We start from the raw sequence: 25843 nt of genomic DNA, 5'->3' as shown, positions 1-25843 counted from the left end.
TCCCAACATCATACATTTAAAAACACTGAGCCCACCCCACCCAACTTAAATCATCTAAATTAAAATTGTGGCTGTAATTAGTTGTATTTATTTAAAGTTTTTGTATGCTGTACCAAAACTAAAAGTCTCTGGATGGCTTACAAAAAGCCACCCTTAATCCAAGGGTCCCTGTGCTTTCATAAAGCCATCTTGCATGCGGGTGTTTCTTGCTCTTCCTGCAAACACCAGACTCAGAGCTTTGAGCACCTGCCTGTTTGGAAGAGCAACGGGGCCACCCAGAAAAATGGTGGCAGTTTAGGTGTGCTCTGAGCATTCCCTAGGTAAGCATATCTGCACTGAATAGAGTAGAGGTGCAGAGTGGAATTTGGTTACGCCTCTTGCCTGTTCTCACCTGTTCTGGATGTTCCAAGAGTTGTCTGTTAATCTGCATCTTTCCTTCTTAGAATCGCTATGTGTGAAAGATGGTCCAGGGTGCCCGTCCAGCTCTTGCCAAAAGGAGTGTGCGGGTGCCGATGCCGCGGGCCATGGTTGCCACTGCCCAGACTTGCCAGGTGAGCCCTTGGCTGATGACTGTGCCACAAAACCGGCTGCCAACCCTTGTGCCTCCAGCCCTTGCCTTCATAATGCCACCTGTTCAAGCACTGAAGGGAACCTCAGCTTTACCTGTGACTGCCCCGTGGGGTACACTGGAACTACCTGTGAAAATGCCACCAGTGGGTGTGACCCACATTTCTGCAGGCATGGGGGCACTTGCCACGAGGGGCCTGCGGGCCTCACCTGCCTCTGCACTGAAGGATACACGGGTGCCCGCTGCGAAACGGACACGGACGAATGCCTTTCCAACCCCTGCCTCAACGGAGCTCTGTGCAGGGACAGGAGCAGTGGCTATTCCTGCTACTGTGTCCCAGGCTACCAAGGGAAGCACTGTGACCTGGAAGTGAATGAATGTGCTTCCGAGCCTTGCCTGAACGGCGCCACATGCCTGGACATGATAGGCAAGTATGACTGCCTTTGCCCTCTTGAGTACACAGGTAAGAGAACACCTCAGAATTCACTCCAGCAGCTTGTATTTGTAAGGACAGGCCAGCAGCGAGTGGCAGAATGAATGCTCTGCACACAGACAGTCCCTGATTCAATGCCCAGCATCGCCAAGTGATTCTGGAAAGATGTATCCAGTGCCACTACTGGTCAGTGCTACTGGTACTGGATCTGATGGGCCCGTGGTCTCACTCAGTTGCAGGTCGCTTCCTATGTTCCTGCTTTGTGAGCATCAAAGCATGTTCCAGGCTGATTCAAGTGTGTGAATAATGGGATTGCCACAGGTCAGCATTCCACCCTATTGTCCCAGTGAATTTTGGAATGAGGAGAGAATGTATTCTGCATGCATTCTCGACGTGCCCTGTTCCAGCACACCTGTGAGTTTTTGGTTGGGCCTGCCCATGCTTTGGGGGACATTGTCTTACACCCCCTGAATAATCGGCCATTGCCACCGCAGTTCAGATCAATGGCTGGGCTGACAGTGCCCAGGGTTCTGCAGGCAGGAAAGTGTCTCTGAACATGTGCCGTTCAGGTTTTGCCAAGGGCTTTGGCGTACCAGAGCATCCTTAAGCTCCACCAGCTGGAATTTGGAAGAAGGACAGTCCAGCCCAGCAATGGGGAAAGCAGACTAAAAGGTTGTTTAATGACATTACTGAAAATGCATTTGTTGTCATAATGAATATAACCCAGCATTAATCCAAAATGTTTATTATTTGTTCATTTCATTTCTCCCCATATGATTTTCCCCTGCTTTCCCATGCTGTCTGGAGGCTGATGAGTGTTGGTGAGAGAGAAACAGGTTGGGAAGGTTGGTCTAGAGATCTGCAGGTAATGACTGGGGATACAATCCAGATGTCAGGAATTTGCATCTGTTTTTCCCAGATGGTCACCCATCTTCTCACATGGGGAAAATACAAAGAGCTCTTAAATGTCCCTCTCTCTCTCTCTCTCTCTCTCTCTCTCTCTCTCTCTCTCTCTCTCTCACGCGCGCACACACACACACACACACACACACACACACACGTGAATCAAATACACCTTTCCCATCTCAAGAGCTTCACCCACTTGTCCCTGGGTGTGAGCCAGACACAAACAAGACTGATCAGCCGAGCTTGCTAAGGGGAAAGCTTTGCCAGTGCCTCTGATGCTTTGCCAGAACTCTTTGCCACTGTCAAAAGTGGACAGCAAACTTGCCAGTGGACAATTATCTTTCCTCCTCACTCTTATCCCTGCGGAAAATCCTGCCTTTGCCAGTCAGTTGACATGTGGCCAGATGGCGCCTCCAAGTGGCCTTGAAACTCTCCATGTGCAGTAGGGCCATTCCAGGGAGTGGCTTCCAGCACTCCCTTTCAGGTTGCCCTTCCATTCATCCCCAATCCACTGCTTTCTTCTCTGTTGAGAGGTTGTTGATCAAGACATGCAGCTTATTAGAATCAATCTCTTCTTGCCTGAATCACCTCTATATCCTCTACAACTGTCTTCTTTAACTGGATCTCCATGTTCACTAAGTTTTTCTATCTTCTGACCCATGGTATGGTATATGACTTTTCTTCTTACATTAGCAACCATCATATTCAGTCTGCTTTTGCTACTTGATGCTGCTGCTGACAGTTTCCACATGATGTTGTCAGTAGTTTCACCTTCCTATAATTTTCCTGAACCACCTGCTGGACACAACCCCTTTCTGTTACTCTGCAAAGTCCTCTGACTGTTTAATCATGAGAACATAAAGGAAGTTGAAAACTTCTAGAAGTATATTTTTAAATGATGCATTAATATTTCAAGGAAGCAAACATTCTGGAAGAGGAACTCCATGCCACCTTAATAATGATGCTTTGTTTAACCAAACACGGGCATGTTGTGGTCAGCCTGGAATGTCCTGGAGTGCTGGATTCAGCCTATCCATACCAATTCTGTCTTACTAAGAGGAAGAAACCTTCATTTAACAATCAATTGCAGCTCCCTGCTAAACACAGAGGAGAGGCTAGTTGCGATATCCAAGGCACTATCACAGGGATCCAAATGCTCTGGCTGAATTCAGTTCAAGGCCATGTGCCTTCACTTCAGCAATCAACCAGGTACCAAACCCAGGTCCTTTGAGAATCCACCTCTAAGTCAAAGGTGAGCAATGCTCAAAGGATCAGCCAGACTAAAACACATGATTATGTATTTTGGGAAATCTCCACCTGGGCATGGTTGAGAACCCAAAGTGATGTACTCCACTGGGAAGGGAGATTTGGAGTCTTTTCCCTGGTCTTTCCTTCAGTACAAGTGGTAGAGTATACATTTCCCAAAAAGAGAGGAAGAGCCTGATGCAGATACAAGAGGAATTACACCATGCATGTCAGGTTTCTAATGAAGCGAGCAAGCAGGTTAACACAGGGCTGTGAATAGCCAGACTCCTTTTCCCCCTGTTTTTGCCACTTAATTGCCACTTTAAACTGTTTATTGCTTTCTGCTTCAAAACCGACAAATCCTTTATCTTCTCTGCACCTTTTTGCCTCAATCCTTAATAAATCTTTTATTCAGTTTTTACCAAAACTCAAATTGTCTGTTTTGTGGGCTCACAAAGGGAGTGTCACATTATTGGCCACATTAACACTGATTTAAAGACCAGGTTGCACACAACACTCTGAGCAAAGCCTGTAACCTAAGCTATGCTCCCCTAAGGACACAAGAAGGATGAAAAGAACCCCAACGCAAGAGTGAACAAGAGCGCTGGCCGGCTGAACTGACTGGGTCTGTCTTATTCTCATGGGTGGCAGCCAGTGCTACTTGTCAGCATTGCTGCTGATCTGCAGTTGTAGATGTCCAGGATCCCACGCAGGCTTCGACATGCACGCACACACGCACACGCACGTGAGTGTGCACGCATGCACGCAAGCACACACACCGCCGGCTGTATTGCCTTGGAAAATCTATGTACATTTTCAAAACACAATAGATACTTACCGCGCATTTCAAAATCACCCTTGGCTTTTTTCTTTCCTGTCATAGAAGGAATAAAGGGCACTAATCGTTATGCAATACCCTTGGCATTTGAATTGCACATGGAGCATGATAGCAAAATCCAAAGGAAAAAAGCACAGCTGGAAGTCGGCAGGATATGTTCTTCATAATCCCATTTCACACTGCGGTTTTCTCAGGCATGTGAAATCCCCCCATGAAATTTCCCATAATACCCTTTAATACTGGACATTAATAGTCTGCTCCTGAATTCTAACCACATTTACTTGGGGGGTGGGGGGAGAGCGAGCGAGCAAGCGTGGGGAGAGGATGCATTTTCTTTCCTGTTGCAAGTAGATTCAGTCAAAATCGATGGGACTGACTTCTAAGAAAAATGACCACTATCTAGAAAAGGGTTGGGGAGACTTAAAGCCTTTGAAGTCAATTGACCTAAATGATATGTTTTGATGCTGGCTTCTGGCCATAGAGCAGTGCTAGGATATTTTCTTGAACGGTCTGGTTTTGTGAGTTAATGTGACGAAAACTACTCAGTTCTCTTTGGGGTTAGAAAAGCTTAAAATGGTATTATAAAGGTTAAATTTACAGCTTTTCATCATGTACAGGCTATGTGCTTCTTTTTATTTGGTAAGTTTTCTGTGCTTTTGTGAAAATATACCAGCATCGGTATCATCGGCTCTTACTTGTCCTCACACAGCCTCACGGGCATTGCCAAAATCTGACAGCCGTGTGGCATTGTGATGTCATCCCTAGCTGGACAAGATATCCACATCATTAACCTGGGAAGGAAGGGTCAGCAACCACCACCAAGGCCAAACAGTTACAAAAATCACCAGCTAAGCGTTTCTATGAAGAAATATCCATTGCACAAGATTTCTAGTTTCAACCAGTTATAGGATGAGAAGAATATTTGGTGAGGAACTGTTTAACTATACTGCTGCTTCACCCACCTTAAGCAGCCTAGACTTACTGGGTGACTCTGAGTGAGGCAAGGAGACAAACAGCAAATGCAGTACAGTATTAGGAAGTGATTATGGTGACTGTAAGTATTTTCAGAGATGGAGAATTTTGAGAGAGAAAGAGAGAGAGAGAGAGAGAGAGAGCTTGGGCCACCTTCCTCCCCTTCTTGGGGGAAAAAATCTCATGGAGTGCAGGGTTTCATCAAAAGGCAAAAGCAGCTCTTTGCTGTTGACTGACATAAGCTTCATTTGGACGCCTGCCTCAGTTCAGAACCATCAGGCATGCACCAAATGTTATTTCAAGCAAGAAGCGTCTTGCCTTCCTGCCACCCTGCTGCTACCAGTAGGTGTCTCGGGCCAGGCTAAGTGATGAGAGAAACTGTGGAACAACAGGGAAGGCACAGAGGAGAAAGAAGGAGAAGCCTATTAACAGCCAGCATGGCTGCTCTGAAATGATCACACTCAACCCAGACCTCCTGTTGTACACAGAAAGCTGTGTTTGTAACATTTGTTAGCCAAGCCAAAGGCTGTAGAAGTGGCACAGGAAGAGACTCCTTGATGGGCAAGACGCTCCTGCTTCAACAGGGAGCGAGGGAAGAAATGATGCCTTTAGGCAGGCCTGGAGTTGCCCCACAAAGTTGGTGACCTCACCATGAGAGAAAACTAGGTACCATTTCCCTGCCGGCCAACATCCTCCTCTCTTTGTTATTTGTGCTTCTTGCTCCGTTTTCACTGATCGCTTGGCTTTGGCAAAGTGGTTTTGATGATCGCTTCTCATTGGACCTACACAGATGAAAGCAGAGGCACCCATGTGTGCTGGTAAGCCCCGTTCTCCCACGGAGGAGAGATGCTGGAACGCCTCACTTCGAGGACAAAGAGCCGTAGGTCTTCACCTTCTGCCTTTATTTGACTCTGCAGGCAGATACCCCGCACTGGCATGCATGCATTCCTAGCATGTTTCTTCGTAATGCCTTAAGACATTTTTAGCAGAATATGTCCCCTTTCACCTATCTGGTGCCTTCCAGATGTGTCGGACTGTAACTTCCATGATTCCCAGCCAGCAGGGCAGGAGACAGGGCAAGATGTGGGAAAGACAGCAGGAACCAGGAGCAGGAAACAGGATGATCTGCGCTGCTGAAGCAACATGACAAGGCAGGAGAGGGCAGGAACAGGCACTACGGCAAGCAGGAAGACCTGCACTGCCAAAGCCAGTCCTGGAGAGAAGAGCTGGCTCTTGTATAGCTCCCAAGGGTCAAATCCAGTTTTGGGGAATCTGTATTCCAATGGTGGGTGGGGCTGAAGGCAGAGGAGGTGGAACCCAATGTACCAAAAAATGCCAGCATACTTTAGCTTAAAGGTCTTACCGTAGGTAACTCAGCCTTGGGCATTTTAACCTTTTAGAAGGGGGCAAGGATGAAAAAGCAAGAAAACTCCGAACTATCAGTGACTGGGGGAAAGGGGATGGAGCCAGTGGGGAGGAGGCATGACCTTCTGGGGATTCAAGGGGGCTGAATTGGAAGCCTATGCAGGTCAGATTTAGCTCCTGGGCCTGAGGGTCAGGATCCCTGCCGAACTAAGGTCTTCAGTTCCTTGGTTTTTCCAGCCACCTCTCAATTGAACAAGTAGGCCTGTCCCACACCCATCTCTTTTCCCAAACCAACTGGGACCAACTTCCGCCTTCTCATTTCCCTTCCTTAAGAGCCACAGACACACAGAAGTTCCCTACATGGAAGTAGCCAGAAGAATTCCTCTCCAGTTTACACTCTTCCAGGTTCTGGTTCTGTAACACACTGAAAATTTGTTCTCATGACCACTCAGTCCCATTCAGTTCTCTGGGGACAAAAGCCTATGGCCAGAAGAGGCAGCATGGCTATCCAGCCAATCCAGAAGCTGGGGACCCACTGGAAGCCCAGGTGGGCTGGATTTAGCCCCTGGCCCTGAGCTTCAAAGGAAATTAAAGAGTCTTTGCAGATGCCGAATTTACAGATGCACAAAGGGTTAAAGTTTGAGACAACAGAGAAAGGAAAGTGACGAATAAAATATAAACCCAAAGAGACTAGCTGTGTTGACATATTGGCCTGAGAACAGCTTCCAGCAGCAATGAGTAAAATAATAAGGGCAATAATTCCATAACAGGGTAGTTTGCTGTTTCTACGGTAGTAAAATACTGGATTTTAAAGCCTGCTTAACTATGTGATTTATCAGAGGCTTTTTTGGAGGGGAGGGGTGTTTTGCTATTACTCTGGTTGTTGTTTTGGTTTCCTGCAACTCACTCTGAGATGTGTTAAATGCACAAGCCAGAGGGATTCTTGGATGCAACCCCCAAGGTGTCCCCGCTGGAAATAAAAATCCTCATTTACTCTGTCACAGGGAGCTAGCTTATTGCTATTATCCCAGCCTGACACCCATGAATCACAGTGGGAAATCATTCAGCCTCATCTCATTTCTCCGAGATGTTAAAAAGCTTATAACTTTTGATGTGTATGCTGAGGACTTGCAATAAATCGCCAGTGGTAATGCTAACCAAATGCTCTCGTTCCTGGCTTTTGGGTTGCTCCATATTTGCTCCATAGGCTCTCTGGCCTGCTTTATGTGACTGGCATGCCTTCTTTCCACCACTCAAAGAGCCGAGAAATGTCTCACATAACTCTCACACAAATGAAAGAGGTTAGTGTGCTCAAGGAACGGAGGATAGAGCACTGCAATCCATCGGGGAAGGGGGAGGAGGGAGAGGAATCTGCATTTTTACTATGTTAATGGGCTGCACATGTGACTTTGTTTATGATGCATGTGTTGGACAGCTGTGAATTAATGGAGTACAACTGGGGCCACATAGGCTGGCAAACAAGCGGTGTTGTGCCATTATGTTAATCCGCTTTAACCCAAAGAGAACACAGAATTTGGGAAGCTTGTCTGGACAGTGACTTCCCAGGCTCCCGATCTGGTGCTGTACAGCACAGCTCGGATGTGCCCTGGAGAAAAGCAGAGACTGTCACAATGAACCTGGGAAATGAACCATGTGGATGATTTCCAGGTGGAAACCAGAACAAGCCAAACGGAGCCCCGCCAATCCATGTCTCCCATCTGGATGGTGAGATTCGGGATTGTGACCTGTATGATAATTCCTTTCTTTGATCCAAGCCAGCATGCTAGAATATGTTTATCTGTTTATGTGCTGCATTTATTAAAATATCTTTCTATACTGCTAGATACAAGATCCCTAAGCAGTTTACATAAATGCATATGCAAAATATATTTTTGAAACCAATATGGAACACTACAAAATAAGATGACTACGTTAAAAATGTTAGAAAAACACTAGAACAAAGCAGTGCAGTTACAGCTCCGGGGCAGCCCGAGTAAACTGCAGCATCTTGAGGAGAGATCCGAAGCTCACCACTGTTTCCACCTTTGGACCACATGTGAAGAGCTTTCCACAGGAGAGGTACCAGGACAAAGGAAGCTGTCCTTTGGTTTCACAGTGCCCTTGTCTGCACAATTAACAGAGTCCAATGAGATTTATTTAAACTACTGTGGAATGGGGTGCCCATGAGTACCAGGTAGCCTATGCACGATACCTCCGCCCCCACCCAAGTTCTTCTGTCATCCAAACCTAGCAAGAATGATTCTAGGGGGGTTTCTTAACTACCCTAGACATCCATCCTTGTCAGATTCAGATGTCACACCAAGGGAATTTAGGAAAACGAACCAACATGCGTGGTGGTGCTTAACCTCATGTCATGCAAACTGGGCTACTGTTTGCTGTGGAATGGCTAATGGACTATTTGGTACATTTCAAGGGTTCGCTGGGGAAAACAGTCAACCAGATATCCTGCCTCAATGTTTAGGACTTCAAATGACAGTAGTGAACCCTAAAATGTGTTGTAATGGCTTACAGGCATCCAGTATCCTGAATTAAGGCAGGCTAGTCCTTACCAGGTTTGATACATACGTCTTGGAGGAAGGACTATTGTTTAACTAGCTAGCAAGATAGGATGATCAGCTGAGATGTTTAACTTTCCTGTTGGCCTTTTAAAACATTGAGCCTCAACACCTACATAAAATGACTGAAAAAGCCACTTGGATCCAATTAAATTAAAGACAATGTCTGGTGACAATGTCCCAACTTGGCCAACTTTGCTGGACCACATCCAGTACTTTTCCAGGCCGTCCCCAGGTTACAAACAAGTTCTATTCCTCAGAAAACAGAAATTCATCTTTAAGTTGAATTTGTATGTACGTTGGATCACCTATGGTGGGCTCTCCACATTTAAAGGGCTTAGGGGTTTAGGATCCCATTAAAAAGGGGAAACCATGGATATCTCAACCCCTCTCCCCTGCCCAAACTCAGCAATGCCTCCTCTTTGCACCAATGTCTGAGAGATTTTCCTCTCTGGATAGGCACAGCAGGAATGCATGTTTGGAGCCTCCCTCTCTGCCCTTTCACTTCCTCTCTGTCTATGGTGATGACACTTTTCTGCAGTATTTAAAAAAATAATAAACTTTATGACAGTTTGTAAGTATGGGTTTCTCATAATTCGGGCATTCATAACTCGAGGACTGCCTGTATTTTAATAGAGATATATCCTATCCCCAAGAGTAACAATCTTTTTTCATTATGGTCATCTCCTCACATGACCCCCGTGGGGCAGGCTATTGAAGATGGGAAACTGAGGCAGAAAGAAAACAATATTTCCAAGGAGTGTTGCCCACATGGGGAACAGATCCATTTTCCTTCATTGCCACCATTCAATTTCCAAGTGATATCCATCCAAATCATCTACTTACTGGACAACTCTGCATCTTAAACTTTAGCACATTCCTTTTTCTTTAATTCAGGATACTCCTGCTCAACAGGAGACATGAAAAGAATGACTAAACTGGAGTTTTCTGTGTTAATTTTGAGGAATATAAATGCAGGATTTTTTATGTGTTTCCTAGAATCACTTTTATTTATGGCAGGGCTTTGTATGCAGATGCCAACACAAATATATATATCTGTACCTCTTCCTCCTCCTCTGCCATGTCTCGTGCATGTTTTTGCAAGTTGATTGCAGCTGTAGAGACCAGAGGGATCACATTGGCTAGACATTTTATAGATGGAAAGGACTTTTCGCTCCGTTGCCTAGGGCAGGTGACTTGATTTGACAGACCAATGGCCTGATCCAACTTAGCAAATCCTGTGGTTTCATGTTAATAATCAGGCTGTTTTTTGGCCCGTAGTTTTGAATCTGGCTATGCTGAGACTCTGAGACACACTGCATTTATTTTTGTCCCTGTGTTCTCAAATCTTTACAAAGAGCTGCTGTTAACAAGCCCTGACAGATTTACGGTCACTAGACATAGTTTGGCAAATGCACACTTTGTGTGTGTGTCTGCATGTGCTTCACAATTACGTATGATGAATTCATAGAGCGAAACCCACTGAGCTTTGCTCGATGCTATTCAGTGTAATGCCTGCTACTTTTTAGTCTCAATGCAGGTTCACACCGTGGACCAACATATAGGTGGACCAGCAGCATACCGTGGGATTTACTTCCTAACTTCAGCTGTCCTCCATGCATGGAATATGTTGCATATGCTAATCAATATCCATCCACCATGGGAAAAAAAGATTGGACTGCTTAGGCAGGAGGAATGAGCATGCTTACAGATGCATGCACACAAGTCAGTTCAAACAGCTCATTCTCTGGGGCTGGATGCACGAGAGGCAATTTTAGGGGGCAGGATGCACAAGCCCCAGAGTTGTTCCTGGATCTTGGAGCATCAAACCAGAGCTTGTGTGCAGCAGTGTTCGTGGTACTTCATATACACCCATCACGTTCACAACAGAAGCAGCGGAGCCATGCAAATGTAATGGGCCACAGTGATGCCGTCCCTCCAGGAAAGTACCGCTCCATTCTCTGAATGGCAGACTAAGGCAATGTGATTGGCCAGTGGCAAATGTGATGTTACATTCACTCCGCTGTGCTTGGCCAGTGTAGCCCAAGCTGATGAGCCCTACCTGACAAAGGGAAAAAGGGAAAAGGGTAAGACCATATTGACAGCTGACGGGAGGGGTTCATATGTCATAACAAGGAACCCTGTGCACATTTCCATGGTGCATTTTTTTGCCTGGATGTGCCTGACAGACAATTAAGTGGCTTCCACACTAGCGTGGTCTTCCTGCTTGCTCGGTCTTCCTGCTGTTGGCACATCTCCCATAGGCCTCCATGCTTAAAACTTAGTCCCACCCTGGATGGCTAGAGCAGCTCCTGCAGCTGCTGCCACTCTTTCCATGGGACTCTGTGGTAGCTGCATGGAGGACCATGTAGACCACAAAGCTTGGTTTGGACAACCAGAGAAACCAGAGTGAAGTGTAGAAACCATAGAACAGGCCATTGTTTCTTACTGTGGTTTCTAAAAACCATCCATGCTGTACTGAAATACCATGGCAGAGTTCAGACAACAAAACAGACAATCTCTGCAAGAAACCACCATGTTGAGTTGTATGAATCCAGCCTGTCTGTGGAAGTCATTGGCTAGCTATATCAGTGAATCCTGAGGCAGAATCACCTGGTATTGATTAACACCTTCTTAAAAAATATACCTCGGTGGTGGCTCTGTGGCTTTCATCAGCTGCCACTTCCTTGCAGCCAGCAGGTTGCACCATGCTTTATTCCCCAGGTCCGCAGCCCATTTACAGCATTGCCCAGAGGCCTCAGGAGCATAGGGAACTATCTTGTATTGAGACAGATCCATGGTCCATGTAGTTCAGTATTGTCCACTACAGCAGCCTTCCCCAATTTGGGACCCCATGTGTTTTGGACTAGAACTCCCACCATCCTCCAAACAGGAAGCAAAACAGGAAGCTCCTCCCTATTACAAGATTGTGTTAGGTTCCTGGCCGGCAGAGCTGACTGGAATTGAAGGACAACACACTTGGAGGGGAAATGTGAATCAACAGCATCTGGTAACAGCTTTCCAGGGTCTTTCCCAGCCCTACCTGCATGCTAAGTGTGGGCTTCACCACTGGATTGGAGATACCCAGCCCCTACTGTTCTTAGAGTGTCCTTCCCCAAACTGATGCTTCAGGGTATTTTGCATCACAACTGCCAGCGTTCTGGGGAATTGGTCATGATGGCAAAGGCCAATGGGTGGGCACCAAGCTGGAAAAGGCTGCCTAGAGCTACAGTCACTTCAGTGTCTTTGTAAATGAGAATGAGAGAGTGAAAGCAAGAGATTAATTGTCACCTCTGCTGTGCTGGTGGACAGAAGATGTCAAAGCAGCTCAAGGGAGCCGCTATAATTGTGCAGCGTACTAGAGCAATTGGAAACAAAGAATATCCAGTTGAAAGGACCTAGGAGGCCATTGGGTCCAAGTGTCTTCTCACTGCAGGACTCAGGTCTCCCATCCAGATTCTAACCAGCCCTGACCCTGCTTAGCTTCCCAGTTTAGGCAGGATCAGGCTATACAGAAGAGGCATGAGTGGGACCAGTATGACCACAGGAGGGGAAAACAAAGTGCTCTTGAGCTTGTCAGTGAAAGCATCAACTCAAAGAAGAAAGGACGGACGGACCTGAGGATCCTTTCCAATGCAGCCAGAGCAGTACTGAGCAGCTGCTGTTGGGCATTCACGGCCACACTCCCCATAAACCAAGGTGGCACAGTGAAGAGACCCCTGTGCCCAGCCAGGAGCACCTTCCCCTGTTATCCGTGCCCCAGCTGAGCTGCACTGATGCGAGGGCAAGAGACGGCAGTCTACCTAACAGGCTCAGCCCAGCCAAGGTCACCGAAAAGGGCAGCGCACATCAGGGAAACAAACACAGCACAAGAAGGATTAATCGGCCAGCATCTCAGACTCCATGCAGAGCAACAGCAATTTAGGAGGGTGAGTAATAGCCAGTGCCCGGGGAGCTGAATCTTACTTCAGCAGTTCTTCGCAGGCAGCTGCCTTGTGCCGACTCAGATCCTCGGTCCAGCTTGCTCGCTACTGACTTTGCTGCACGCCTGCGGCTCTTGCTGGAGCGTCAGCGCTTGGATGGAGGAGCTCCGCTGTGCTCTTCACGTCAGGCAGCAAAACGTCTGGGGCTGGCCCTGCTGGAAGGTTGCTGCCCTTTAGTGCAATCAGCCCTAGATGGACACTGCTACGGGCGCTTCCTATGGTCCTAATAATTAGTTTGCTTGTTGGAAACAATGCAAGTCTTCAATGGTTTCTCTGCTTTTCCACTTTCACTAGACAATCAAAATTCCAGTGTGCTCTGTGAAGCAGCTATGGGTGGATCTTCCAAATTAGACCATTTTATAAGGCACACCAAATGGGTATCCTGACCTTAAACAGGCTTTCGTCAAATCAGGCCCCACTGATTTCCATTGGACTTGCTTCCCTGGAGCAGTACCTCAGCCTGCAGTTCCAGAAAAGAAGTGGTGGAGATGCTTGAACTTTTGGCCTCCATCTAGACTTTCTGCGAAAACAGGAACCACTGAGATTTCTTAGTGCAACAGGCCAGGACCTCTGAGACAAGCCCGCATCAGTTTGGGAGTCAGAGCTGATAACAGCCTCAGCAAAGAAATAATGGATGCTAATTTTAAAAGGGTCTTTCCAAAGCAGTTTCTTAATCACAAATGATGTTTCAGCCCTTCCTTTGGTCAGTTTACAAGCATCCTATTAGAACTTTGGAGTTTCCTTCCTTTCAGCACAGGCATCCTTGGTCCAGATTTAGGCAACAATCCTAAACACATTTAGGCTGCAGTTCTAAAGGCTTAGGCTGAAGTCCTAAACATATGTGCTATGGAGCAAATCTCACCGAATGCAACAGGACTTAGTCCTGAGAGGCGTAATGGACTAAGAGAGAAAGTAGTAGTACATGAGTAGTAAAAGAGCTTTGACCGTGAGGTGGTATAGAAACGAAGTGAAATGAATAACGCCTGTAGCATTGCACTGAAGCACCACCTCTTTTCACACTTCTCCACTGATTCAGCACCATACGTGCGTGTGCCCCTGCACACGCGCACACTAACCTTAGGCAAAGTCCTATAATCTTACTATTCTGACAAACAGGAATTGTAGGAGGGTTTTTGAAAGTTTCAATATGCATAGGATTGTGCCCTAAGGGAATAAGAAAATGCCAGAGCCACACTGAAATGCGGGAGGAGAACAGAACTGTTTTTGGCATTCTTTAGCAGGATGTATTCCCTCCCTCTCTCCCTCCCCCCTCTGCCTGCCTGCCTGCCTGCCTGCCTGCCTGTCTGTCTGTCTGTCTTTTTTGGTTTGCAGTGGCCCCTGGACACCTGCATCTCTGCCCCCACAGCTCCGAAAAAGAATGATTGTTCTACTAATAATTGTAGCATCCGAGAACCAGAAAACTGTTGCCTCTTGCAGAAACCTGCAAATAAATCCACACGTCCTTCCAGAACAGGCACTTTGGACGTGCATTCCAGCTTCATACTGTACTTAGCTTTCTTTACAGGTGTCAACTGTGAGTTGGAAATCGACGAGTGTTTGTCCCAGCCTTGTCTGAACGGTGGAACCTGTCATGACAGTCTTGGGGGCTACTACTGCTCCTGCCCACTTGGATTCCTCGGTGATCTCTGTGCCATCAACACTGATGAGTGTGCAAGTCAGCCCTGTCTCAACGGGGGACAGTGCGTAGATGCTGTCAATGGGTATGTGCGCTCATTTTTGATGGAAGGCACATGTTTCCTGTAACCCAGTAATCTGAAACCACCTTTCCTTTAAGTAGGATGGAAATATCAAGGTCTTGATTTTGTTTACCAGTAGCACCAGTTTTGTTTACCATTTGATCATTGATTCCAACCGGGATGTACAGGGAGACTTAGAAGTATGCCTGAGTATTAATTAATCTTAATCTTAATTAATCTTCTGAGACCTAATTCAGATTTTCCTCTGCCTGTCATGAAGAGGAAGGCCAGGATTGCACCTTGATCATCCCAGAGTGCAGGACGCAGAATAACAGGCTCATGTCGCGGGGAACCAGGTTCCGGCTGAACATCAGGAAGTCCTTCCTGACTGTGAGAGCAACCATGGGACCCATGGCATATCGCAGCATATCGCTTGCTACGTATCACCACATGCGCCATCGTGAGTCGCTGAGTGTCACAGCATGTCTGGGCCTATCGTGACAAATGGCATTCCATGGCATATCACATGCCATGGCTTCTCACACCATAGCCCACGTCACATGCCTCATGTCGTGACAAGTCCTGTATTGCCCAGGATCACCACATACGGCGTGTCAGGATGTATCACATGCCGTGATATGTCATGGTCTATCGTCACTTGCAACGATGTGGCATCGCATGAGATGACATATCACAGTGGATCAGGGTGCATCGCAATGTATCGCGATTCATGGTGTGTCATGTGCCATGACGTAGCGCAATATATCATGGCGTGCCATGTGCTGTGTGTCGCCCCATGTCATGTGCCAAATATCATGACATATCACATGCTATGACATATCATATACCGTGACATATCGTGGAGTATTACGGATCACTACCTATGACAAGTCACTGTGTATCACGTATCCCGTGTCACCACCCACCACATGCCACACTGTATCATGTGTCACAACATGCCATGTGCCTGATTAGGAATCCAAGCATTTCTTCCCATTCTCCTGGTTCGCCAGTTTTCTATTCCCAGCACCCCGCAAGCAGAGCGTGTTCAGTGGTTGCCAAGTATGCTCAGTCCTTCTTAGGCTGCTTAGGCAATTTCCTAGAGGATTCTTCCTCAGAAGGATTCCTGTTTGCTTTTTCCTGCAAACCCCGGGATCTCCTGAACTGGCTGATGCTGTCACCCCCTTGTGGGTGGTTCTCAATGGCCTCAGAAATTATGGCTTCACTAGCTGGACCATTTGAAAAAGTCAAGCCTGGAATATAAACCTGCCACACGCAAACCGCTAACTTCTCCTATCGCAAGCGAACAGATGCCACATTGAGCCAGAACTCCCTATTCTGCTTGAACTGAATCACAATCATTAGTTATACCAGTGTGTAAAGTGCACCAATAAAGCTGTCCATTGAAATAATTGCCTTGATGGCAATTGCTCTCATTAGCTAAAGTGAAATGCAAATGTTGCAGTGCCAGGAACGCTCTGGGTGTCCTTTTGCAGAGACTCTCATCTGGACAATGTTGTGATGAACCTATTCCTTTATCAGGATGGGCTATTGAACAGTATAGAAGTGAAATAAATACATAAATGAAAAATATCATGAAATGTCATAGCAGGTGGGAACAAATGCAGTATCAGGTGTGTAAACATGAATTGTGGAAAATGAGAATGAGCATTGGAATCTGCACGTTTGGAAATCAACTGAGCTGTCAAACTTGAAGCAAAATTAATTTCAAGTCTAGAAAAAGGAGCATGCCTTCTCAGTGATGCACTGTATATAAACTTCCCTTCCAAAATGTAGTGCATTCTTTCTCTGTTTTCCTCTCTCTTTTCGTGGGTGGATAGATGGAGAAGGGGAATGGCTAAGTAGTTTTGCATGTTTAATGTTGCAGGATCCATTTCTTCCATCTCTATTTGAAAGAATCTAAGCAGAGCTGGGAAAACTCTGTGCTTCGATTGCTAGAAGCCACTGCTTTTCAGCTTTGGCACCACCAGACTTTATGTACCAATAGCCTGATTCAGGTGTTCATAGAGGGCTTTGGGGCAGTAAAAACAATCAGAATCACATTCTGAAGCTGTATCCCCAACATTGGCAGGCAGGGCTGACAAGGCTTCTGTCTAAAGCCCTGGAGACCCTCTGCCAGTCTGTGCAGATAACACAGAGGCAGATGGACCATCACTTTGACTCGGTCTGAGACCATTTCTTAATATTGAAAAATATATGAACTTGAAAAGATACATAAAATGTTCAGCTCAGTGTGAATGTGAAGCACTGGATGATACATAAAGTGGAAGAGAGAGAGAGAAAACCCTGGAGGCTTTTGAAATGCGCTGGAGAATATTAAACGAAAGGAAAACTAAAGTGAAATCTTGGATGGGAAATCAATACAAAAATAGTCAATAGCACAGGAAAGAGATAAAAGCTCTTTTCAGCCCTTCAATACCTTTGGATAATAAGTCTGTGTGTGTGTGTGTGTGTGTGTGTGTGTGTGTGTGTGTGTGTGTGTGTAAGGGAGCAACCTAGGCCCCATGTTGGCTTCCATTTCAAAAGCCCTCTGTGAGTTGATAAGGCCAGGCCCCGACAAGAACAACCTGTCCCTTCACCAACATCTTCCAGGATGGGCAGGAAGAAAAAGAAGATGAGAAGAAGGCATGGTAGGTGTTGCACCAAAAGAGAAGCCACAATGAGTGATCTTCCCTGTGGTCCTTCATTGCAGCTGCCGCCGCCATTTTGAACATGCAGCTTACAGTGGGGGCATGCCATTCCTTCTTGTTACATGTGGATCCAGCAAGCGTGGGTTGTTCGAGTGGTTGTCCAGTCAACCACAACCCTGAAACAGCCAACGGGTTCTGGGTGGTTCATCAACCACCCCAACAATCCATCCTCCTTGGGCTTGTTCACACATGACAAGAAGCCGTGGGCCTTCACTTACCAGCCGGTTGACTGTGGACGCAACAACACAACAAGGCTAATAAGAAAAAGGAGGCATAGCAGGGCGGGGTGACCAAGGTGGACCTCCACTGGGTCCAGCCATGTTCACCACCAGCCTGCAGACCCCAACAGAACATCTCCCAAGTGATAAGGCCACTGACATTAAAAAGGGTCCCCATGCTTTCATTAGACCATCCCCAGAGGACTCCGGCACCTTCTAAGACACATTGGTTGGGCAGAGCCTACCTTCCTGAGAGCCAGTTGGCATGATGGAAAGGGTTGGACTTGGGGAATTGGGAACCCTGATTGTAGTCCTCACTTGGCCATGAAGATTACTGGGTAACTAGGGGTCAATCGCTCACTCCTCACCTAACCTACCTCACAGGGTTGTTCTCAGGAGAAAAATGGCGTGGAGGAGGACTAGGTGCTTTGCAAGAGGAAAAGGAATGCCATGACAATCCCCTTCTTCATTCATGGATATTGAGCTGCCCAACGGCTAAGGCTCAATGCAAAGTGGGCAGAAGAGGCAGCCAAGCATAGAATTGTAGAATCATAGAAAGGACCCTTTCTAAGAAATACAGTATGAAAGGACCCTTCAAGCCAGGGAAGGCCTGAGCAAGGAGAGCATAGAACCAATTTGTTAAATTAAAGCAAAGGACAGGAAAGAAAGAGTAGAAGCAAAAGCGCTTTGCACCAGACAAAGAAGAGAGCACAACTCTTGAAGACCCATCTGTGGTGGCTATAGAAGGAAGGCTCATGCTTGTTTTGATTCTCTGTTCCAATGCAGGTACAGCTGCAACTGCACAGACAGCGGCTTTATGGGTCTGCACTGTGAAATGCTAGTTCCTCTCTGCTGGTCGCAGCCATGCCATAACAATGCTACCTGTGAGGACAGAGCGGAGAGTTTCATCTGCCACTGCTGGCCAGGTGAGTTCTGGAGTGCTGTATTTTCTCACAAGCACCCATCCCTATGACAGCTGGGCATGCTGTTGGCAAAAGATAAAGTAACTGGAAATTTAAAATGATGTATTGGAGCAACCTAAATTCTGTACAAAATATGCTGAATGTTTGACCTTTATAAATTATGCAAATACAACATATTTTCATATGTTGGCTTACTATGCATTATTTATTCTATTTCTGCTAATGATGGAAAGAGGGAATGAGCTATGCAGGGTCCTAGTTCTCCTTTCCTGACTTAATCCTACCCCAGGGAACCCTATCCTAGTGTTTACAAGGCATTGTCAAAAATTTGTTGTCACAAGGGCTAGAATCTTGGCGCTTTGCTTTGCTTTGCTTTGCTTTGCTTTGCTTTGCTTTGCTTTGCTTTGCTTTGCTTTGCTTTTAAGAAGAAACTCTCATTCTCTGAATGGCAAATTCCATCCTGTGTACCATTATTTGTGGCTTCTTTGCACATGGCAAAGAATTCCTGCAGACTGCCCTGTACTCACTTCCTCTGCAAATATGCACCCGAGAAACAAGTTTAGGTTGCCTATAGACTGTGAGACTGTGATTTACCAGTTGAGTCCATGTTTCTGCCTGACTGAAACCAAATAGTTCATATCCAACTCCTTTTTTCTCATCGGTAGTAATAGTAGCATTACTATTAGTATCTCCAGTAATCTATTTGTCTGTCTGTCCATTCCTAGTGTCAAGACCATGAAACATAGCTATGTGGGCATACATAGTAAGCAGACCATATCGATAAGCATTTCAGGGTTATTTTGTTTTTAAGACATCAGTGTATGTTAACATGTTCGTGTGGTTGGAGCTTGCAGTAATATTTTCAGCCACGAGGTGAGACTTTCCTAAACTGCATATAGCATTACAGTCTATTCAGTCCAAAGGCAGGGTTGGTCAGAAGGCTGGGAGACCGTGTTATATTCCTGTCCTAGGGGAACTGCCTAGTCAGGGGAATGGAAAAGACAGGAACTTCCCGAAATGTGGGATAGACCAGTCAGGACTGTACCTCTCAGGGCCAGCAGGTATGGCTTTACCCAGACAGAGATGACGTCATGCTCCTGGTCTCTCAAATTTGCTGAAAGTTTTTGTTGGATCCAAACTAAGGGCCATTCCAAACCACGCAAAGCCCGGTCTGTTCACTGTTGATGTTGCTACATGCCGTCAAGTTGTCTCAGACTTCTGGCATCCCTTTAAAAGACATCTCAAAAATATCCTGTCCTTGACAGTCCTGCCCAGCTCTTGTAAACTCAAGGCTGTGGCTTCTTTTATGCAATCCATCTATCCATAGTTGGCCTCCCTCTTCTTCTTCTGCTTCCTGACTTTCCCTAGTGTGATTCCCTAGAATATCCAGTGAGTCTTGCCTTCTCATGATAAACCCAAACTATGACAACTTCCATTTCATCATTTTTTGCTTCCAGTACATTCACTAGAAAAATATAAAACCAAATCTTCTGCAGTATACCTTTGGTGGGAAATCAAGTTGCTTTCCTATTGCAAGCCCAAATCCAATACAGTGATGATCCTAAATTTATAATGCCCTTTCTTGTTTTCAATCACACAGGCTATATGGGATCTCGCTGTGAAATTGACATGAATGAGTGCAGCAGCAATCCTTGCCTCCAGGGGAGCGTGTGTGTGGAACTGTCATGGTCAAACTGGTATGGAAGGATTCCAGAACTGCCTTCAGAATTCAGCTACCGTAGAGCATCTGGTTATGTTTGCAACTGTCCTGTTGGATTCACAGGTAATACAGCCTCCAGATCTGTAGACTTGGCATAATTGTCACAGTCCAAAGGGTCCCCCTGGTGGACATCTTCTGTAATAGAGACAAAGGGCTGTTTTTACAAGCAATGATTTCATGCTTAGTGTGGAGAAGTCATGGGTTTGTTCCAGTGCAAGGTACAATGTCATTTGTGATGATAACCTTATTTTTCTGCATTTATATATGGTGTACAAAGTGTAACTTTTCCCATAAGTACTTACCAGATTTAATTGTTGAGAACCTCCCAGAGAGCTTGGCTGTTGGATGGGATGGAAGAAAATGATGGTAATGGTGGTAATGATGGAGATGGTTTTCGGAGGAAGTGATGCTCCAAGATGTGGATTTTTCAGGAAATATTGGAGAGTGGTCCTAACCTCCACGAAGGCTGGTTGAGGTTAGGACTTCTCTGTTGACTTTCAGTGGCCCATCCATCCTGGGGCTTCCATGATGGCCATAGAAAACTCCCGAAGTGTAGGAGTACCATTGGTGGTGTTTCTTCCAGAAGTAAAGTGATTCTTGGCATGTTATAGGAATGCAGAAGAGGTACCTTTGGATTCACTAGATCCAAAAATCCACATTCTTCCAACATATACCTGATCCCAGTGTATGCTAGCTCAGGCTGGTGGATTATATCCCATTGTTTTCAATGGGAATTGATTTTTTTTTTAATCCACCAGAAGAAAGGCAAAATTCCCCTCTCCTTCCCACTTAGATTTGCCCCACTGCAAATCCTCTTTACTTGAATACCTGACTATTTAAGACATGACAATTCAATAACATGTATGGCCCTTGCATTGCTTAAGATATAAGAAAAAAGATATATAAAGTGGCAGGAGAAAGGCACTTAACTGGATAACTCCTGTAATGATGTGTTCTGTGGTTTGGCTCAGACTTCATTGCTTTATTAAAAGTGTTTGAAATAACCTGTGCAACCTTTCAGGAAAGCTGTTCCTTCTCATAGGTTTGATTAGCACAGTGTGAACCTCAACTGTGCGATGAAAGAAGAGATAACTATGTTAAGGCACATTTTCAGCTCAGATATATGAGGAAGATCTCCCATACATGCTTGCTCTTTTGCTAAACTGTTCCTTACCTGTAGGCATGCTTAGTGCTGTACACTGTAATCTGAATGAGGAGAAAGGATCTGAGCTCATGACCACTGCAGTATAGAATTTACATGAAGAAGGTCCCAGATTCAATCCCCAGATTTTCCGAGTAAGGCTGCAAAAATATTCCCATCTGAAACCCCCAAATAGCCACTACCAGCCCATATAAATCATGAAGAGCTGAATGGATCAGTGATCATAGTCAACCTATGAATGCAAATTGCAGGAAAATATCAGCCATAGTGGACAAAATATCTTTCAGCTTTTCTATGCTTAACAATATTCTCTCTGAACAACTTCTGAGAAATTTCTAAGGCATTCCTGACTCTTCCAGGCAGGGCTCTTGCAAATCTAAGATGCTTTTCACACTGTGCTCTCTCCCCTGCATTAGCATACACTCATCTGGTGGCGTTAACGTGTACCTAGCAGCTGCCATTTGTATTTCCTACGATAGTACCTATGTATTTCTATGTATTCCTACGTATTTCCTACGATAGTACTCAGTGTCACCCTGACCATTTGTGAAAAGTGGCACCCTGCACCAGCTACTTAGCATGGGTGGGAGGGGCACAAGGCAAAAAACCAGACATTCCTCTGCAGAATTTCCAGCCCAAAAACACAGTTTACAAAACCCTGTGTAAGCATTCCCCAATCTGGTGCATTCCAGATGTTTTGGACTTCAATTCCAATCTAGCCTAGCCAGCATGATAGAGGCAAAACTATTCTAGGTGAAATTTTGGTGGATACAAGCATGTAAATTCTTATGAATTTAATTTGCTGAATATTGTAGGTAAAGTTGACCATATCTGCATTCGCTCTCTCTCATGATAATATATGTTTGTGTAACAGCACATGGAACAAGTTCCCTGGCTTTTGAATTTCATATTTTCAAAGAAAGGTATTTCTGAGTAGTCAATACAAGCAAACTCCTCCTCAGCTGATGTCTGGGTCAGAAAACAATGACATTAAAAGACAAAGGACCAACAAAACTCAGCAGTGAATATATTAATAATCCTTTCCAGTTTCAGGGAGCTATATGGGTTCCACCTAATGTCACATCAGCAACAAATTAATGAAGCTCAAGGCTGATGAGAGGCTGCTATAATTCATTTGACAGTTAGCTGAGTGAACGGGTCTGTGGGTTCATAAATAGCCAGCTTTCACCTGCAGCAATGATAGGATATTCCCGTGTTTCTTTCCTAACAGTTCTTCCAGGGCCACTGGTTGGGGTCACATGCACTGTTTGTCCAATGGACTGGTCAACAATGCTTCTCAAGGTCAGTTTCCCTTCTAGACAGAACAGTCTAGGCCTGATTTACAGCAGACAAGAATGAGCTTAGTGATTGATTGGTGATTGAGCTGAGTTGTGAAGTAGCTGAATGGTGTTTGGAGTTTTGAACGGATGGCTTTGTGCTTTAATTGGGTCAAAACATCATGATTGTGATTCAGCCAGCATCCTGTGCATACTCAGCCCCCTTTTCTAATTTGGCCTTGTGAATGGCCTCTCTAGAGAAATTTCACAGGGAAAACTGAGCACCTGAAAGCCCCGAGCTTGTACCCAGGTATTGTAGCAAGGCCTTTTAAAGATGAGCACAATCAAAGATTCATGTCTGGCATGTCATGCTGCAGATAGTTGAAGTGCAGGTGTCTCATATGACTCAGCTGTTTGCAGATCTATAAGAGCATCAGGTAAAGCACTGGTAAGGGTTGACCTTCATCTGAATTGCTTAATGAGGAAAATGCTAAGTAACTGGGCTGCTGTTGTGAGGACTTTTGCTACCGGGCTCTAAAGCAAGGAGGTGAAGCTTTTAAGCAAAGGAATCTGATGGAGAAGGATAACATTGATCTTAAATGAATTAACCTTTGCATGCCACAGGAAGAGAAGTGTCAGAATCAGTTACGTTGTTCACCATCTGGCACTCATCGCCTGCAGGCACCATTTGGGGTAGACGGTTCATAAGGAAGGACTCTGCCAGATGTCTCTTCCACCGCCACTATGTTTCCTGGCATCTTGAATCCCCGAAAGGGTTCCCTCAGCATCTACAGTCCTTCCCCACTATGTTGAGCCAACATGAAAGAGAGCAATGTCACGGCACTTGAATCATATGTAGATTAATTTCTTGGCTAAAGAATGAGGTGAAATTATCTCCTTGAGATGGCAATTTATGCTACAGGCAAGGGGGGCGGGGAGAGGACAGGACCACACAAGTCAAGCAGTAAGAATCTCTTGTCTAACTCAAGATAGGAATCCCATACAACTTGATGTAAGCTGACTGAAAATTCAGAAGCAAAGGGATGGAATAGAGCAGTAGTTCCCAAGTTGTGTGCCATGAATTAACTACTGCCGTGTGGTGATCAATGAATCAACTGAAGGCTCCTACAAGCCCAAGTGACACATAAGGTGCCCCAGTCCAGCCTTGAGCTAAGAGTCAGGTAGGATGAGATGGATAAGTTCAGGACTGCTACCCCCACTAACGGACTAGACTGGGTTCCTGATGTTAAACCTGAAGTCAATGGTAACACTGTCTGGAAGTCCAGCCAGATCCTTCATGGGTGTTTTTCCCCCAACCCCAACCCTGATTCCCCAGTGAAATTAAGTTCCTCTCTACCACATTTGCCCATTGGGCAAATGTGGTAGAGAGGAACACACCAGGTAGAAAGAAACACACCAGGTAGAACATAAAAGAGAGAAGTACCCACCTTCTGGTCAAGACATAACATGGAGCTTCAGAGAGATAGACAGGATGGAGGAACTCATAAGGTGGCACCTTTATTGGAGCAAGTTGCTCACTTGGAGCTTTCCATGGTGCTGAAACTACTGACTTGCCTTGTTTCATGGGTCCAAATATTCATTGACCTGGATTGCACAAAATGGCAGCCCACCATGGGTTGTCACTCTTATGCTTCAGAGTAGCTTCTTGTGTTGTCTGAGGCCAGCTTAATGGCTTAAGCATGGACTGTTAGCCATGCACAAGCCACCCTAGGAACCCAGGACCATTTTGCTCAAGATGACTCCATTTCAAGGTTGGGTCTTCTGACATGTATAGCCAACAGCCTGAGTTCTGCATGCCTTGTATGAAAGAGCTACAGGGATGCCTGGTAAGAGGGGCAAGGTCCCCAGGTGTTCTTCATAATGCCCTCTACCCCTACAGCTGGAAGCTGAGAGCCTGTGTGGCAGTAAAAACCAGAGTGATGAAGTGGTTAAGAGCACAAGACTGGGACTCAGGAGATCTGGGTTCTAGTCCCCGCTTACCCATGGAGCAAACTGGGTGACTTTGGGCCAGTCACAGACTCCCAGCCCAATCAATCTCACAGGGTTCTTGTTGTGGGGATAAGACAGAGAACAGAAGGAAGAGAATGCTGTAAGCCCCTTTGAGTTCTTCAAAAAAAGAAAACAAGGTGGGATATACATCTAATAAATAAATATATTGTCAGTGACTGGCTGTATTGCCTTGTGAGACAGGTCAGCAGAGCTATGTGTGACTGACCCCTGGGTGAGCACTCGTGGCCCCTGTGCAGCACAGGGGATAGAAGCTTCCTCTCTTCCATTCCCTGCCCTCCCAGGGTGAATCTGAAAGCTTGAATCCATTCTTTTAAACTGGGGCCAAACATCCATAGCAAGCACATAGATAAGCCATCCTATATGCATAGCTGTGTTAGGAAGAGGCATGCCAGTCATCCCAGGCTGCAAGAAGCCTCCAAGGGGGCCTTAGAAAAAGCTTAAAGAGAAAATAAATAAAATATTCAGACACCTAGTCCTAAAAAGCAAAGTAAGCTCTTCCAACACTCTGAAGATACAGCATACATATGTCACAAAAGGAGCTTTGCGAAGCAAGAAAGAGGCAGGGGCGAGAAGCTCATCACAGCAGGAGTATAGAGGAATGATGCTGCCGAGGCCGCTGGGATACATGTGGGGAGTGGGTGGAAGGAAAAATGGGGACACAAGCCACAGCAAGCTAGTGAGTGCCTAATCATCCATCTCAGTCAACAATCCAGCAATGTAGCATGGCTCAGTGAGTGAATAACCAACACACCATGGCTTTTCTTTTTCTTTTCAGTTCATCTTATTTTGACATTTTATTTATTTATTTATTTAGGATATTTCTAGGCCGTCCTTCATCTCTGGATGGCTTACATGTGGACTGGCCTGTTGTGTCACTGCATGATGCCCTGTTCTGCCCCTGCTGCCTTCCGATTGGCCCCCACTGACGTAATTCAGTCACTTTGTCTGCACACAGCAAAGCCCCTCTGCTGCACCTCTGCATGAATCACTGCTGCAGGCTGGCCTTCTTCCCATGAAGGGGCACATCCAGATCGAGGACTCGCAGGGAGCCATGGGGTGCTCTGATGGCAGGCCATTCCTCTCCTTTCAGCCTGTCAAAGAGAACCACTGCAGGAGTAAAAATAATTCAGTTTTCAATAATTCAGTTCAATTTCTTTCTTTCTTTCTTTCTTTCTTTCTTTCTTTCTTTCTTTCTTTCTTTCTTTCTTTCTTTCTTTC

General features: G+C 45.7%; 1 protein-coding gene across 1 annotated transcript in view; it reads left to right on the top strand.

Moving 5' to 3' along the window:
- The window catches only part of CRB1 (crumbs cell polarity complex component 1), a 140574-nt gene that overhangs the window by 41296 nt on the left and 73435 nt on the right, over positions 1–25843 (top strand). Inside the window, exons 2-5 of the mRNA XM_044432255.1 lie at positions 444–1031; positions 14412–14607; positions 18299–18438; positions 20036–20218. Of these exons, the coding sequence (XP_044288190.1) occupies positions 444–1031; positions 14412–14607; positions 18299–18438; positions 20036–20218 (1107 nt within the window). The remainder of the gene's footprint in view (positions 1–443; positions 1032–14411; positions 14608–18298; positions 18439–20035; positions 20219–25843) is intronic.

Source organism: Varanus komodoensis, unplaced genomic scaffold (genome assembly GCF_004798865.1).
Source record: "Varanus komodoensis strain SLA01 unplaced genomic scaffold, ASM479886v1 scaffold24, whole genome shotgun sequence".
NCBI lineage: Eukaryota > Metazoa > Chordata > Lepidosauria > Squamata > Varanidae > Varanus > Varanus komodoensis.
This window is presented reverse-complemented; position numbering and strand designations above follow the sequence as displayed.